Here is a 17,138-nt window from a genome sequence, read left to right on the forward strand (position 1 = left end):
AGGTAAGCATTTCATTGATTTTAATTCCTAATTAAGGTGGGTAGCTCTGTTTGTTATTTAAGACATCTATATAATTCAATTGCAGATAGTCACGGTTTCTTTGTTGACAGATAACTGATTAAGATTTTTATTGCCATTCATCCTCATTCAACTCCAGTTCGTGCTACAGTCCAAGCATGGATTAGTAAGGATACTAGATTACATTTATTTAGCCATATTTTCACTGGAAGCAGACTGCTGGAGCAGCAAGTTTATCACATAGCAAGGTGTTTCTCATTAGCCATCTTGATGAAGCCACTAGAGCCGACGTAATTGTAGTCACAATCAGTATTGAGCTGGTTAATGTTGAACGGATAGAAGAACAGTTCACGGTTACATGTACTCTCGATGTCAAAAGGGCAGTTGATGAAACTCAGGCCATCTGCAGAGATACAGATGTTTATCTTAGAGAGCAGCGTCCTTTCTGAAGCCCCATCTGTTACTGTGACGCACTCAATATGGGTCGATAATCCGGGATTGGCCATGAGAGCGGTATTGATGTCTCGGAGCTTGTAGCTGGTGGAAGCTGAGGGTACAATGTTGTTAACTTGAAAGGCATTGAGCAAGTTGGCTTTTGCAGTCATATTGAACGCAGCTATGAAGTAGTCTGTTTGGTTGAGTTGTGAGCATTGACCGTACGCGCACCAGGTGTTGTTCCAGTTAGCGAAGCCGTTATTGCATGGGCAGCTCAAGTTACACCAGTTTGAGTAGAGGTCAGGGATTAAAGACGGCATCTATGAAGAGCATGGAGTTCCATCAGTTCATGGTTGGCAAAACAAGAAAACAATTAATGTATTTAAATTATACATAACTAAATATTTCATTCAACACTTTTTTTTTTTGGGTATAGAGAAACAAGAAGTGGAAAAGCTCAGTGACATGAGTATGACCGGGTCCTTGTTAACAGAGAATCTGCATGTTGAGTTGCAGTCCTGGACGATCTGCCCAGTTTGGTCCAATGTCTTCAGGTCTTCAATCAAGAAATCGTTAGCTGGTTCCCCTGTTGTTGGCATGCAGCATTGTCCTGAGTAACAGAATGTCCCCGGCCACTGCAAACAGATTAATTTGATGTCATTGTTAGTGTTTTTCACATTGTTTGATGCTCAAAATCTTTAAAAGAAGGGGATGATATCATGATACCACGAGAGTCAAGTAGAGGAGATCGACGGCTGCACCTGACTTTGCCACTGCCGCTGTTGTTGTCACCGGGAAATATAGGCAGAGAATGCCAATAAATAATGCAAGCAGAGAGATAGTTTTTGATCTTGCTGCCATTATTTGTTTGATTGAAGGTTTAAGTGCAGAGGATGGCTTTGGATGAGATGAAGATGCATGCCTTCTTATAGTGACTCCGGTGGGGTCTGGTTGTGCTTTGTTGCTTTTGATTTTCAACGCCATGTATAGTTCATCACATTTTTTATAGCTTTCATGTTTGTCTTGTTTATTGTTGAAATAAGCATTATGAGCCCTGAATTGATAGCCCTGTTGATTACTTGTAGGGAAAAACTTGGAGATGAATAAGATCAAGCAGGTTTTGTTTCAAGCTTGGTTTGTGAATGTTAGGACTGAATTATGAGATGAATGCTATGAACTGCTTGGCCTGAGTTGAAAATTGGAAGAAAAGATTAAGAGCCTTGTTTGAAGTTAAAATGGAAAATGTTTGAAGAGAAAAACTTGGCACCAAACGGGCTCAGGCCGGATGGTTTCAAACTTGGTTTTGTTTATACAGAGAGGACGGGGTTTGGTAGGAAATGTCTTATATTCGCACAAAGTGGAATCATGGCTAGTCATTGGAATAGATGCAATGCATTCCAAGACCCAAAAATTGTACCAAATTCCAATATGGTGTTTTGTTTCCTCCAATATGATTTAATTAATTGATTAAAATATTATTAGAAACTACTACCGCTAACAAATCTTTCTCAAACAATTAATAATAGTAATTAATAAATAAATTCAACGTCGCAATGAGCATGAGCCTAGCTACTGATGATCATGACTACATCAATTGTTCTTATTAGTGCCATTTTAGGAGGAATTTGTAATTTATTTCCTAGATGTATCCACCTCTAGTTAGTGCATATTATATACAGGCCGATTTTAGATATAGGTAACTAAGATCTATATTTAGGACCTCATGATTTTCTGGGATCTCACAATTTATGTTACAGTTTTTTAAAAATAATATTTTAATTTTTTATTTATTGTTATCCTATCCAATTTTAAAATTCTTAATTTTTTTTAATACTAAACTTATTTTATGTAATTGATTTATGATAATATTAAAATACAATAAATTTTGTTTTGTAATATTTATGACAATTGGCACAATATTAATATCTATTGGTAAATGAAGTTGATGTTGGAATTATAACTTGGGGGAAATTACTCTATATTTAAATTTTTTTTATTTATTAATTATCTTATCAAATAATCATAATATTAGAAATCTTAACTTTTTTAAATATAGAAGTATAAGCCCATGCCATTTTATTTTTATTTAAAATAAAAATCTCTTCTTTTCTCTTGTTTGCAAAATTCTTATTTATTTATTTTTTAGTTTTATCAATGTCAATCAGTTTCATTAACTGCAATCAACACAAACTAGTAAGGGAAAGAGGTATGACTTCAATTTTATTATATTATATTTTTATTTTTAAATTTAAGTTTTTTTTTCGTTTTTACTGTATCAAGTAGAATTTATTGGGTTTCCTCGTGATTTAGAATATTAAAGTTTTTAAATAATAATTAATTTAAAATATAGATGTATTAATCTCGAGAGTTTTCTAAAATAAGACACATTTTTTAATATTGATGGTTTGGATTAATTTTATAAATAAAAACTATTATTGTTTTTTCAAAAACGAACAAAAGCACCACTAAAAGTTTTTAATTTCATATAAAAATCAAACTAATTTGGCTTCAATGGATTAAAGTTTTCAAAATTAAAGTTAATATAAAATAATTTTTACAATCAATTATGTCTTAAAAAAATCAAATGGATTGACCATTAATTTTATTGAGAAGAATTTAAAATCTCAACTTAAATTTTAAATTTAATAAATAATTTTGTATTTCGGAAAACAAGAAAAGTGGGGTTAATTGAGTTTTTTTTATGCATTACATGCAAATCGATTAGAAAAATGATTAATGAAAGATCTCTTCTAATTTCTGTAAGTTTATAATTTTATTTTTTATAATTATTAATCATGATTTATATTTTTTGTTTTTATTATATAATTTATTATTCAATAAAAATAATTTTAAAAAATTATTGCCCAAGGGTCCCATTTTCACTAAGATCAGTTTTAATTAATTATGTTATTTATGTACTCTTGTTTTTTTGTCCGTGATCTCTTTTTTTCTCACGTGTTTTGTATCTTTGAACTCATTGTAATTTTTAATTTTATTTATTTTGTTAAATAATAATAATAATTTTGTCGTGGTTTGCGCACATGATTCATGATTGAGGAAAAGATTGTAGAACTCCGCCTGTTGTGTACTATCACTTTTATCCTCAATTATTTATGTACTGTCTTTTAGGCGAGGTTCCTTGCTTCATTTGAATCAAGATGAACACAGCCACCAGAAATTCAAGCATATTTAGTGGTTTAATGTTAATTTCTATGTGAGAATTAGTTAGATTTAAAATTAAATTTGTGACAAGTGTCCCGGGCCAATGAATGCAGATGTCAGTGGTTGTGTTAAATGTTAAAGTTAGTGTTTAAAATTTGTTTAATGATGCGATTGTTAAAGGCGAGTTAAGAAGTTAAAATATGCTTAGTATTTTGATTTATCATGAAATATATGTCCTTATTAATATTATTATCTTACTGCATTAGAAAAATCTTTAGTATTATAATATTTTGGGTTTATTTGATATATATTATATTACATATAAATGTATAACTCTCACCTAGGACTTTATTGTGATATTTCATAAAAGAAAAAAAAAAACCATTTTATTGTAATATATAACCAACAAAACCATCATTATTTTCTTTTTATCTCTTTCTATCCTCAAAATTTTTGATCTAGCAACCTTAATTCCTAATAAAAATTTTAGTTAGCTTAGATTCTTCATTTCAAATTCAGTGATTAGCTCTTTTTGTAGTTTTGTTATTTCCTCTAGATCATTGCTTGTATTTATTGTATCATTTTCATAAATTAGTCATAGCACAATTGCCATTAACATTTGATGCTTCATTAACTAGCTAGGTATGATCTAAATTGCTCTATGACAACCCATTACTAGACTAAATCACTCAAGTCATGCTTGAGGGGATTGTTTTAACTTTTGACCCATGCAAAACTTGTCATAGCTTATGTTCCATCTTTGATTTAGAGGTTGTATATCCTAGGGAAATATCCAAATTAATACATTTCTTCTATAGAGGCAATCATTTTTCAGATCGAATTGATGCATGCGCCAGTCAAGGTTTGCTACCAATAATTAATAGTAGTGCTCTAATCATATATCCATCTTGATTCTTGACCATTAGAGAAAATGTTTTTTTATTAATCTGGGTCATATGTTTACTTTTACTCTTTAGTTACCAATCTTATATTACCAGCCGCTTTATATTTCATAAAAAATGCCCATTTGCATCCCACTATTTTTTTTTTTAAATTTTTTTAAATTTAGACAACAGACACAAAGTCCATTTGAACCCTAATAGGAATGGATCTCATTTGCTAAGGAAATTTTGAAGATAGACTATTGTTAAGAAGGGGTGAATTGCAGCATCTTAAATCTTCTTGGGACTTGCTGTAAAATTTTCAGGGATTTATTTTAAATTTTGCAAGGACACGTTGTTAATGATTTTATGAGTGAAGGGTTGATTTGGAATTTCAAAGGCTTGTATGCAAATATTTATGGCAAATCAGGGGGTTCAAAGAAACTTTGAGGACTTGATTGTAAAAGTTCTTAAGGATCACACAATAATTTAGCAAGAACTTTAAAGAGAAAAGGAGTAGGATCTTGTTAGCAAAGTGTAAAGTATAATTCTCTAAATAATCTATCTATTTTTTCAAATTTATCTTTTTAGTCCCTCATTTTAAATTGTAACCTCTTATTTAAAATGAGGCATATCAATCTCTCTATTTTTATGGTTAGGGTTAGAGTTTAGTGTTTAGGGGGGTTGATTTAGTTAAATTAAAATTGTAGAAGGATCGAAAAATTACAGTTAAAAATAAAGGGACTAAAAAGGTAAGTTTGGAAAATAGAGGAACTGTTTACGGAATTATACCAAGTGTAAATTGAGCTCTTTTTTTTTATAAACCCTGCCAACTTATCCTCTTTGGCATTACTCTCTAATAAGTTGGATTGCATATAAGCATCCAAACTTCTCTTAGCGCCGGGAAGGAGATAGAGTGGAGTGATTCGGGGAGACATCAAGAGATGAAGAGGTTGTGACAGCTAGTGGCCGTCAGAAAGACACCAAGAGATCAAGGTAAGGCTTCATGTTGATTTTCTCTTCATGTTCTAAGATCTGTTGGTGTTGAGTTAGAGAGAGAGAGAGAGAGAGAGCTTGTGGGCGCATGATGTGGTGTTGATGGTTTGGAAAGATGATAAGGAAGATACTAAATGTGGTGGAGATTTGAGGATGATATATAGTGATGATGGAAATGTTGTTGTTGCGCATTTTCTAATGCAGCCTTGAGGAGTAAGGTAAGCACTCCATTGATTTTAATTCCTAATTAAGGTGGGTAGCTCTTTTTGTTATGTAAGACATCTATATAATTCAATTGCAGATAGTCATGGTTTCTTTGTTGATAAATAACTGACCAAGATTTTTATTGCCATTCATCCTTATTCAACTTCAGTTTGTGCTACAGTCTAAGCATGGATTAGTAAGGATACTAGATTACATTTATTTAGACATATTTTCACTAGAAGCGGACTGCTGGAGCAGCAAGTTTATCACATAGCAAGGTGCTTCTCGGTAGCCATCTTGATGAAGCCACCAGAGCAACGTAATCGTAGTCACAATCAGTATTGAGCTGGTTAATGTTGAACGGATAGAAGAATAGTCTACGGTTCCATGTACTCTGGATGTCAAAAGGGCAGTTGATGAAACTCTGGCCATCTGCAGAGATACAGATGTTTATCTTAGAGAGTAGTGTCCTTTCTGAAGCCCCATCTATTACTGTGACACACTCAATATGGGTCGATAATCCGATATTGGCCATGAGAGCGGTATTGATGTCTCAGAGCTTGTTAGTGGAAGATGAGGGTACAATGTTGTTGTTCATTAACACAATAACCTCATAACAATATCCTATGCGGAATGTTGAGGAGTTGTCCAGAGGAAAAATTTCAAGATTTATGTGCCATGAATTATATATAGTGCTATGAAATTTCATTCATGCTTGGTTCTCTTTTGGTTTTGTGTGTGTGTGTGGGGGAGGGGGGGGGATACTTCTTTTTTAAGACAGTCTTGATGAGTTAAAGATAAGAACTTCATTAATTTTAATTCCTGATTCAGGTGGCTAGCTCTTTTTCGGTTATGTAAGATATCTAAATCATTCAATTGTAGATAGTTATTGTTACTTTGTTGACAGATAACTGATCCTAAAATTTTATTGCCATTGATCCTCATTCAACTTCAGTTGGTGCGGGACTACAGTCCATGTTGAGATACCTTAAATTCAATTGTGATGGTGACCCTATTCGAATTATGACTCGATTCGAATTCAGGGAGTTTAACCCTAAATTAGAAAATTCAATGAAGATATGTGGTGGGCTTTTGGCTTGGGCCTGCCCAACAGACTGATCCATTGTGGGTTATATTATATTATATTATTTTATTTTATTTTGGATATATAAAGGGTTTTTTCTGTATCGTCTATACCAATTTTTACTTCGAAAGAGAAGAATAAAAAATCTCTATCTCCCTGCCCGTGGACGTAGGTCACATCAACTGAACCACTTGAATCTCTGCTTGCTAATATTTTTCCTTTGTTTTCTTCTATATCATTGCTGTGTTTAACATAACAAGTGGCATCAGAGCAAGGTTCCTTGAATTCAACTTCGAATTTAGGGTTTTTGGGTTTGCTGAAAGTATGGCTTCTCATAAATTCAAAATTAAGAAGTTCAATGGATCGAATGATCTCACTCTGTCAAGATCAAGATGAAGGCGATTCTGGTTCAGCAGGGATGTGCGGCAGCGGAGTTGAAGGAGAAGGAAAATTACCAACGGAGTTGAAGGTGGAGAAGAAGACAGAGATTTTGGCTAAGGCGCATAGCGCTATTCTTTTGAGTTTAATTGATGTAGTTTTACGAGACATCATTGATGAAACGACTACGACAGGATTATAGAAGAAACTGGAAAGCAAGTTTTAGAAGAAATCCCTAACTAGCTGGTTATATCAAAAGCAACATTTGTATACCTTGAGGATGACAGAGAATATGCAGGTGAAAAATCATCTTGACAATTTTAACCGGATTATTCTAGATCTACAAGGTGTTGGTGTTAAAATTGATGATAAGGATCAAGCTATCATTCTTTTATGTTCTTTCCCAAATCCGTATGAGAATTTTGTTGATACTATGATGTATGGTAGAGAAAGTATTTTTGTTAGCGATGTGAAGGATGCTATGCATTCTAAGGAATTGAAGCGGAAGGTTTCTGGTCCCAAAGAAGACATTGCAGAAGAGGGTTTGATTGTTAGCAAAGGCAGAATCAAGGAACGGGATGGTAGGAGCAGGGGAAAATCACGTTCCAAATAGAGACCTGGAGGATAACGTTGTTTTTTCTGTAAAAAAAAGGTCACTTCAGGAAGGATTGCCCACAGAGAAAGAAGGGAAATGAGAATAAAGAATTAAGTAGTAATGCCAGTACATCTATAGTATAGAAAGGAGTTACAGTGACGCAAGATAATGATGATGTAGCTTTAGATAGTTCTGATGAAGGCGTGGGCAGTGATGTTTTAACTGTCAGTATTTTAGGTTTTACAAATACTTGGGTATTGGACACTAGAGCATTTATCATATGACATTCTCAAAGGAATTGTTCACTCCTTTCAAGGAATGGAAGGGTAGTGTGCATTTGGGTGATGATTAGGAGCTTAGTGTTGAAGGCAGTGGTTCTGTATAGATTAAGATGCATGATGGATTAGTCAGAACATTTGATGCATGGTATGTTCCTAGTCTATGCAAGAACTTGATTGCTATTGGTACCCTAGCAAAATAGGGGTACAGTTTCTCTGGTGATGGTGAGCAATTGAGAGTTTCTAAGGGTGCTCTAGTAGTCATGAAGGGTAAATTACAACATGGTATTTACTTATTGATGGGCAGTTCAGTGATGGGAACAATGGTTGTATCTCATTTCTCATAGCAGCATAGTGATAGAACAGAATTATAACATTATAGATTGGGTCACATGAGTTAAAAGGGGCTTGCAGTGTTTGAGCAAACAAGGATTGTTGGGTGGTGCAGAAACTGGAAAATTGAAATTTTGTGTTATGGGAAAGCAACACATGGTGAAATTCAGCTCTGGGGAGTACACTTCAACTGGTATTCTTGATTATATTCATTCAGATTTGTGGAGTCCCTCTTTAGTTGATCTCATGGCAGATGTAGGTACTTCATTACTTTCATTGACGATTATTCTAGAAAGGCCTGGGTATATATTCTGATATCAAAGGATGAGGTTGTTGGGCGGTTCAAGGAGTGGAAGACTATGGTTGAAAAATGGCAGGAAAACAAGTCAAGACACTTAGAACCGATAATGGTTTGGAATTTTGTAATTAACCATTTGATGAGTTTTGCAAGAAAGAAGGTATAGTGAGGCACCACACTATATGACATACACCATAGCAGAATAGAGTTATAGAACGCATGAACCAAACACTCTTACAATGTACTTGATGCATGCGATTAAGTGCTGTCTCTAAGCAATTTTGGGCTGAAACAGTTAATACTGCTTGTTATCGGGTGAATAGATCTCCATCAACTGCAATTGATTTGAAGACTCCTCAAGAGGTATGGTTCGATAAACCTTTTTATTATTCTGGCCTGCGTATATTTGGTTGTCTTGCTTATGCTCATGTGAATGATGGTAAATTTGAGCCAAGGGCAATGAAATGCATATTTCTAGTGTATGTTGTTGGAGTTAAGGGATATAGATTCTGGTGCACTGAAAAAGATAAAACTCCAAAATTTATTATTAGCAGAGATGTTACTTTTGATGAATCTGCTATGTTTGGTCAGAGAGAGGAGCTTGATAATCTTACAGGTAATAAAGATTAGGGTGCTAACCAGAAGGTGGAGTTTGAGATTGAATCTCAAAAAGGAATAGAAGAAACTGTTGAATCATAGAGTATAGCAGCAAGGAGACCAAGAAGGGAAATTAGAAAGCCTTTGGGGTATGTAGATTGTGTGAATATTGTTGATACTAACTCTATTGCTTATTCCTTGGGAGTAGGAGAACATATTGATTCTGATGAACCGAGGTCATATAAAGAGGTAGTGTAGCGTAAAGAAGCATCAGAATGGTTGATTGCCATGAAACAAGAGATACAATCTCTAGCAAAGAATGAAACCTGGGAACTAGTTTCATTACCAAAGGGTGTAAAACCAGTGGGATGCAAATAGGTGTTCAAGAAGAAAGAAGGGATTCTTGGAGTTAAGCCATCGATGTTCAAAGCAAGGCTTGTGGCAAAGGGTTTCTCACAGAAGGAGGAAATTGATTATGATAAAGTTTTCTCACCAGTTGTGAAGCACAAAACAATTCGGGTTATTCTAGCCATTGTAAGTGCTTTTAATTTGGAGTTAGAACAACTTGATGTCAAAACTGCTTTTTTTACATGGGAATCTAAAGGAATAGATTTATATGTCACAACCAGAGGGATTTTTTGTTTCCGGAAAGGAAGACAATGTACATTTTCTAGAAAGATCTTCGTATAGTTAGGTTGAAGCATTCTTCGAGGTAGTGGTATAAAAGGTTTAATGTATTCATGGTTTCTCATGATTTTGTGCGTAATAAGTATAATAATTGTGTTTACTCTAAAAAGCTTCTAGATAGTTCCTTTATATATCTGTTGTTATACGTGGATGACATGTTGATTGCAGTTAAGAATAAAGTTGAAATTGATAGCTTGAAGGCATTGTTGAGCAATGAGTTTGAAATGAAAAATTTAGGTGCAGCCAAGAAAATGTTGGGCATGGAGATTTGGAGAGACATTATATGTTTGAAATTGAAAGCAGGACTGTTATATGTTTCTCAGCAGAAGTGCATTAAAAAGTTGCTGTAGTCTTTTCAGATGGAACACTCAAAGTTGGTTAGTACTCCTTTGGTAGCACACTTTAAATTTGATGCTAATGTTTTACCTAGTACAAATAATGAGAAGGATTACATGAGTAGAGTCCCTTATTGTAGTGATGTTGGCAGCTTGATGTATGGAATTATATGTATTAGGGCAAATTTGGCTCATGCAGTTAGTATGGTAAGTAGGTTTATGAGTAATCCAGGGAAGGCTCATTGGGAGGCAATTAAATGGATTATGTGATATCTGAAAGGTATGAGTGATATTTGCTTTATTTATGGTACATGGTTGTACTGGTGGTCTTGTTGGTTATACAGATTCTGACTATATTGGAGACCTTATTAAGAGGAGATCTCTAATTTGCTATATCTTTACCCTATTTGGGTGTGCCATCAGTTGGAAAGCAACACTTTAGTCTATAGTTGTTTTGTCTACCACTGAAGCAGAATACATGCCATTGACAGAAAGGGTGAAGGAAGGCATGTGATTGTATGGTATTATTGATAGTTTGGCCTTGAATGTGCAAAGACCAATTATTTATTGTGACATTCAGAGTGCATTAAGCTTGGCAAGAAATCCAGCCTATCATGAAAGATCAAAGCATATTGATGTCAGGTTGAACTTCATTCGGGATATTATTGAAGGCTCTCCATAGAGAAAATAGCTACAACAAATAATCCAGCAGATATGTTGACAAAGCCTTTGCCTCTAGAAAAGTTCAAGCATAGCTTGGACTTGGTGAATATTAGCACAGCATGAGGCCCTTCAGGGGCATGGATGCTAGAGAGATGTTCTTGGTTCTTGATGCAAGGGAAAATTCAAGTTAAGGTGGAGAATTGTTGAGATGCCTTGAATTTGAGTGTGATGGTGACCCTATTCAAATTATGACTCGACCCGAATTCAGGGAGTTTAACCCTAAATTAGAAAATTCAATGAAGATATGTGATGGGCTTTTAACTTGGGTCTACCCAACAGACTGATCCATTGTGGGTTATATTATTTTATTTTAATTCGGATATATATAGGTTTTTTCTGTATCATCTGCATCAATTTTTCTCTCGAAAGAGAAGAATAAAAAATCTCTATTCCCCTACTCCTGCACGTAGGTCACATCGACCGAACCACGTAAAAACCACGTAAATCTCTATGTGCTACTATATTTCCTTTGTTTTCCTCCATATTATGGGTAAGTTTTACTGGTGACCACAAATGTTTCATCATTATAATACTGTAGCCACAAATATTTTTTTGTAACGTTGTGGCCACAAAACTATTCTCCGGTCGCACTGATGGCCACAAATGTTTTTTTGGTAACGTTGTGGCCACAAAGGCTTCCTACGTGGATCATGTGTTTTGTGGCCATAATGTTACAAAAAAAATATTTGTGGCTATTGCGCTATAATGATAAAATATTTATGGCCACCAGTGAAACTTAACTCCATATTATTTCTGTGTTTGGCATAACACTACATGCATAAATTATGTGAGGATACTAGATTACATTTATTCAGCCATAATATCACTAGAAGCGGATTGGACTGCTAGCTGAAGCAGCAAATTTATCACATAGTAAGGTGCTTCTCAGTAGGCATCTTGATGAGGTCACCAGAGCCAACATAATCGTAGTCACATTCAGTATTGAGCTGGTTAATGTAGAAAGGATAGAACCACAGCTCAGAGTCACATGTTTGCTTGACGTCGAAAGGGCAGTTGATAAAACTCAGGCCATCTGTGGAGATACAGAAACTAATCTTAGAGAGCAGCGAAGCCCCGTCTGTTTTTGTGACACACTCAACATGAGCTGATAAGCTGAGATTGGCCAGAGCGGTATTGATCTCTTTGAGCTTGTAGACGGCGGAAGATGAGGGTACAATGTTGTTAACTTGAAAGACTTTGAGTAAGTTGGCTTTTGCAGTCATATTGAACGCAGCTATGAAGTAGTCTGTTTGGTTGAGTTGTGAGCATTGACCGTACGCGCACCAGGTGTTGTTCCAGTTAGCGAAGCCGTTGTTGCATGGGCAGCTCAAGTTACACCAGTTTGAGTAGAGGTCAGGGATTAAAGACGGCATCTATGAAGAGAATGAAGTTCCATCAGTTAATGGTTGGCAAAACAAGATAACAATATGTATTTAAATTAAACATAACTAAATTTTTCATTCAACACTTTTTTTTTTCGTTATAGAGAAACAAGAAGTGGAAAAGCTCAGTGACATGAGTATGACCGGGTCCTTATTAACAGAGAATCTGCATGTTGAGTTGCAGTCCTGGACGATCTGTCCAGTTTGGTCTAATGTCTTCAGGTCTTCAATCAAGAAATCGTTACTTGGTTCCCCTGTTGTTGGCATGCAGCATTGTCCTGAGTAACAGAATGTCCCCGGCCACTACAATAAGCAGATTAATTTGATGTTATTGTTAGTGTTTTTCACATTGTTTAATGCTCAAAATCTTTAAAAGAAGGGAATGATATCATGATACCACGAGAGTCAAGTAGAGGAGATCGACGGCTGCATCCGACGCTGCTGCTGCTGCTGCTGTTGTCACCGGGAAATATAAGCAGAGAATGCTGATGAATAATACAAGCAGAGGGATAGCTTTTGATCTTGATCTTGCTGCCATTATTTGTTTGATTGAAGGTTTAAGTGGGGAGGATGGCTTTGGATGAGATGAAGATGCATGCCTTCTTATAGTGACTCACAGTGGGGTCTGGTTGTGCTTTGTTGCTCTGTTTTTCAACGTCATGTATAGTTCATCACATTTTTATAGCTTTCATGTTTGTCTTGTTTATTGGTGAAATAAACATTATGAGCCCTGGATTGAAAGCCCTATTGATTACTTGTAGGGAAAAACTTGGAGATGAATAAGATCAAGGAGGTTTTGTTTCAAGCTTGGTTTGTGAATGTTAGGACTGAATTATGAGATGAATGTTATGGACTGCTTGACCTGAGTTGAAAATTGAAAGAAAAGATTAAGAGCCTGGTTTGAAGTTAAAATGGAAAATGTTTCAAGGGAAAAACTTTGCACCAAACGGGCGCGGCCCGGATGGTTTCAAACTTGGTTTTGTTCATAGAGAGAGGACGGGGTTTGGTAGGATATGATCTTTCTCAAACAATTAATAATAATAATTAATTAATAAATTCAACTTCGCATCCCAATTATATACTCTATATATATATATATATATTCTTTTATTTAAAAAAAAAAAATACTTGGCCAGATAGTATGAGATAATAATTTTGTTGAGCCATGAGCGATGGTCATGATATTGTTGGTGGCGAGATTACATCAATTGTTCTTATGAGCCATGTTTTGAAAACCGGACCGGACCGGCCGGTCGGACCGGAAAAACCGTGAACCGGCCCATAGCCCGGTCCGGTTTTAGAATTAATGTTGACCGAATTTTTGAACCGGTCAAACCCGCCAAACCCGGTGAACCGACCGGTCGGACCAAAAACCGGATGGAACCCGGTTTTTCAATTTTTTTATTTTTGTTTTTGTTTTTTTGTTTTTTTGTTTTTTTGTTTTTTTCTTTATTTTGTTTTTGTTTTTGTTTTTTTGTTTTTTTGTTTTTTTGTTTTTTTCTTTATTTTTGTTTTTGTTTTTGTTTTTTGTTTTTTGTTTTTTTTGTTTTTCTTTATTTTTGTTTTTTGTTTTTAAGAAAGGACTTAAGGCATGAATTGGCTCTTTTTCTTGATTTCATGATACTCTTTGAGTCTTGATTTGTCGAAAATATTATTTGGATTTTTGGAACTTTGGAGTTTAGAGGTACGAGAAAAAGAAACTTGTAAATTGTTTAAGAGGTATAGATCATTTAGGATTTATTTTTATTTTTATACTTTTATTTTTAATGGTAATGATGATCAAATATGAGAATTAAATTAATCATACTTAGTTCTAATTTTGTTTTTGAATTTTTTTCATGCCTTGTCTCATCCTCACATAATTAGTAATTTAATTAGTTGTTTAATTTATGTAGTTATCATCATCCACTTATGATTAATAGATTATGAAATAAAAGGTTTAGGGAATTGTATTTGTTGTTTTATCTAGATTCGGTGCATGTTTAAGGAAGAGTCTCATGGCAAGCATGCAGTTGCATGGTCTATGGAGTTAGTACTCCATTGTGCTCTTTTTTGAAAAAAAGTGGATAAACCACTTCAATTAAAAAGTAGGAAAAACAAAATAACAAACTGCCCGAAAACATAATAACACCAGACCACTAGATGTGGTACACCAACAAAAACATAAAGGACAAACCAACGAGAACCAAACAAGAAGAATGCCGGGCACCCCAAAACCCACCCAAAAGAGAAAAGAAGATCTAGCCTGCGATCCTATCTTGCGTCTCCACACCTGTGGGAGCCACACTAGCCTCATCTCCCATCTTCACAATTTCTTATGAGAAGATTGAAAATCAGCAATCTCGTCTCCCACCTTCACTATCTCCTTATGAATGACACCATCCACTGATTTTGCCAAAACATGCACCAAGGCCCAATACTCTTTCAAGTATTGCCATTTAAAGCCCAATAGAGGAGACATAGTGGTTAAGGCCGACTCATTAACAAAATCCTCCCCAGGAATTTCCTTTTCATTTGCCAGTAAACCTCCTTCCAATGGACAAACAAATTTGGCTGCTTGAACGCCTCTTTCCAATGGATCCCCCACATGCTTAAGTGAGTCCCTCTCCGCATCCACCGCAGCCGACCTACTTTCAGGCCCAGTTTCAGAAATAAGCACTAAGCTTCTTGACGCATTAACCTGGCCCAACAGATAGCCCGCTTCACACAAGATTAAAGGATTCAACAATTCCTTATCAAGAGAAGCCTTAGATTTTCCTGGGCTTGAGCAATGATTAAGTCCAACATCCAACTCTAATGGGTCCACCAACATCTCCCGAGGTTCGCAAGAGAAAGCCCCCTTTGCCATTCGACACTGATAAAGAATATCCATGTCAGCAGCTCCAACCACCATGTAGTTCCTTCCCGTAAACCCGGTATGCTCAACACCTGTCCTTGCTTTTGGATATTGCCAAGGTAGCCAACACTCGACACGTCTACCCCTCGAGCCGTGCAACCATGACTAGTCAGTTCTCCCTGATCTCTTCTGCCTCTCTGACTGAGCCATTTCTTGACTGTTGGTCCATCCCCGTACACCAGAGAAACCATCAGTTCTTCGCGATAGCACCCGTGGACGATCTTGCCGGACAACATCACCGGCATGGGAGCAGGGCTCCACCACTGCTGGGCTTTTACTAGCGTGGGAGCAAGGCTCCACCACACCATCACCATCACCCGCGTGGGAGCGAAGCTCCACCACAGTCGAGTAATTACAAGCAAGATCACCCCATCCTTTGTCATCGTCTTCTTCATGCCGGGATGTCGAGCTTTTCCTCGCAGCTCGCAATCCATCGTCTTTCCTCACCAAAGGATTACGCTAATGGCCCTCCTCAAGGCGAGAACCAAGCTCCATCACACCCAACAGTGTCGTACCTGCAACCACCTCAGTCATCTTCTTCTTACCTATCTCCTCCGATGTGAGCCAGCTAAGCACTGGTAGAGGTTCCCCACCTGCGTCTGTTAAGTCAGGAAGCACAAACCGTCGCAGGTCCTTGTGATATTTTGGGAACTCCCCCCGATCATCCTTGAGAAGCACTCCTTTGTAGTCGTGGGATCCCGGCGTAACCACCATCGGAAGATCAACCATATATATCGGTGCGTACATCTCCATCGTTGTCTTGGGAGCATGGCTCAACCATCACCTGGCGAACATCATCGTCTCTTCCGTGGGAGCAAGGCTCAACCACCATCTGGAACTCACCAGAAGACTCACCCTTATTTCCTCCTTCTTCCTCTTCCGGCCGAAGTAAAGTTCTTCTCCTCTCCGTTCCATCCCCGTTCGCTCTCCTCACCGGAGGTTCCCACAAGCCTAACTGCACAGGTAACTTCCCACTATCTTCAGTATATAGCCTCGAAGAGAAAAGATCAACTGGCACATACTTCGGCTGCCCATCAACGGTGAAAATCAATAATTGTGCCCACTTAGTTGACGTAATTGAAAATCAATTTCAAACTGGTTAAGTGAGTGGACCTAATCAGAAGAGTTTCTCTGTTTTTTTTCATGTGTATATTCTCATTTATAAATAAATATTATTAATTATCAATATTTATTATTTATTTTATTTATAAGCAAGGCTAAAGGGAAAAATAGGAAAGAAAGATCTATTAAATAATTCAGTTAGGCAGTGATCGCAAAAAAACATGTGAGTTGGTAGTGGTTGATTTTTTGAATTTTTTATTTATTGAATACATGTGTTTACCAGTATTTTATCAACAATTTGAATGGTTACTATTTTTAATATAATTTGAATAAGTTCCCCAGTTTCAGTTTGAATAATTGTTGTTTTGATGTACTGTGTTGTGGAATTTTAAGAAAATATTTACTTAGTTAATTAGAGGGTTATTGGGGACCTAAATAAGGTACACAACGTTTTGAGATACACTCAGTTATGCTAGAGCTCGGCAGTGGCGGACTCAGAAATTTAGTCCAGCCCAGTTTTAAATAAAAGTCAATGTTTGATATTAATTACAAAAGACACAGACAAATTTAAAGGACAATACAACTAAGTCAACATTCAATATCAATAATAAATATACGAACAAAGTTCAAATACAAAACATAACAAGTGAAATAACAATGAAAAACATAATTTTAGAGAACAATGAAAGGGGCTGCTCAATTTTGAGGGAAAAACATAAACATAGACCTAATAAGCTAGTAAAATACAATACTACCCTTGACTTAACCAACAATGAAACAACTCAGCTCAACAA

General features: G+C 36.0%; 2 protein-coding genes across 3 annotated transcripts in view; both read right to left on the bottom strand.

Annotated features, from left to right (window-relative positions):
* The window catches only part of LOC120261121 (ribonuclease 3-like), a 34,807-nt gene continuing 17,669 nt past the window's right edge, over window positions 1-17,138 (bottom strand). The window contains exons 1-3 of one of the 2 annotated variants that reach the window (XM_039268841.1): window positions 1,180-1,517; window positions 930-1,088; window positions 1-773 (exon numbers count right to left, since the gene is read on the bottom strand). In XM_039268841.1, coding sequence (XP_039124775.1) covers window positions 255-773; window positions 930-1,088; window positions 1,180-1,437 — 936 coding nt within the window. In that variant the 5' untranslated portion in view covers window positions 1,438-1,517 and the 3' untranslated portion in view covers window positions 1-254. Of the gene's footprint in view, window positions 774-929; window positions 1,089-1,179; window positions 1,518-17,138 lie in introns of those variants that run through there. The other variant, XM_039268842.1, reaches the window with a different exon arrangement.
* LOC120261122 (ribonuclease 3-like) lies at window positions 11,780-12,958 on the bottom strand. Its single transcript, XM_039268844.1, has 3 exons — window positions 12,784-12,958; window positions 12,531-12,689; window positions 11,780-12,377 (listed from the first exon to the last, which is right to left on the bottom strand). Exons 1-3 carry the CDS (start codon window positions 12,922-12,924, stop codon window positions 11,871-11,873), a joined length of 807 nt encoding a protein of 268 aa, XP_039124778.1. The 5' UTR covers window positions 12,925-12,958; the 3' UTR covers window positions 11,780-11,870.

The sequence above is a fragment of the Dioscorea cayenensis genome, chromosome 5 (genome assembly GCF_009730915.1).
Source record: "Dioscorea cayenensis subsp. rotundata cultivar TDr96_F1 chromosome 5, TDr96_F1_v2_PseudoChromosome.rev07_lg8_w22 25.fasta, whole genome shotgun sequence".
NCBI lineage: Eukaryota > Viridiplantae > Streptophyta > Magnoliopsida > Dioscoreales > Dioscoreaceae > Dioscorea > Dioscorea cayenensis.

Coding starts and splice junctions, on each gene's coding strand:
- LOC120261122 (XM_039268844.1), bottom strand. CDS start 12,924: ATGGCAGCAAGATCAAGATCAAAAGCTATCCCTCTGCTTGTATTATTC. Junction 12,690..12,783: donor TCCTCTACTTGACTCTCGTG/GTATCATGATAT, acceptor TGCTTATTGTAG/TGGCCGGGGACATTCTGTTA. Junction 12,378..12,530: donor TCTCTGTTAATAAGGACCCG/GTCATACTCATG, acceptor TTCTCTTCATAG/ATGCCGTCTTTAATCCCTGA.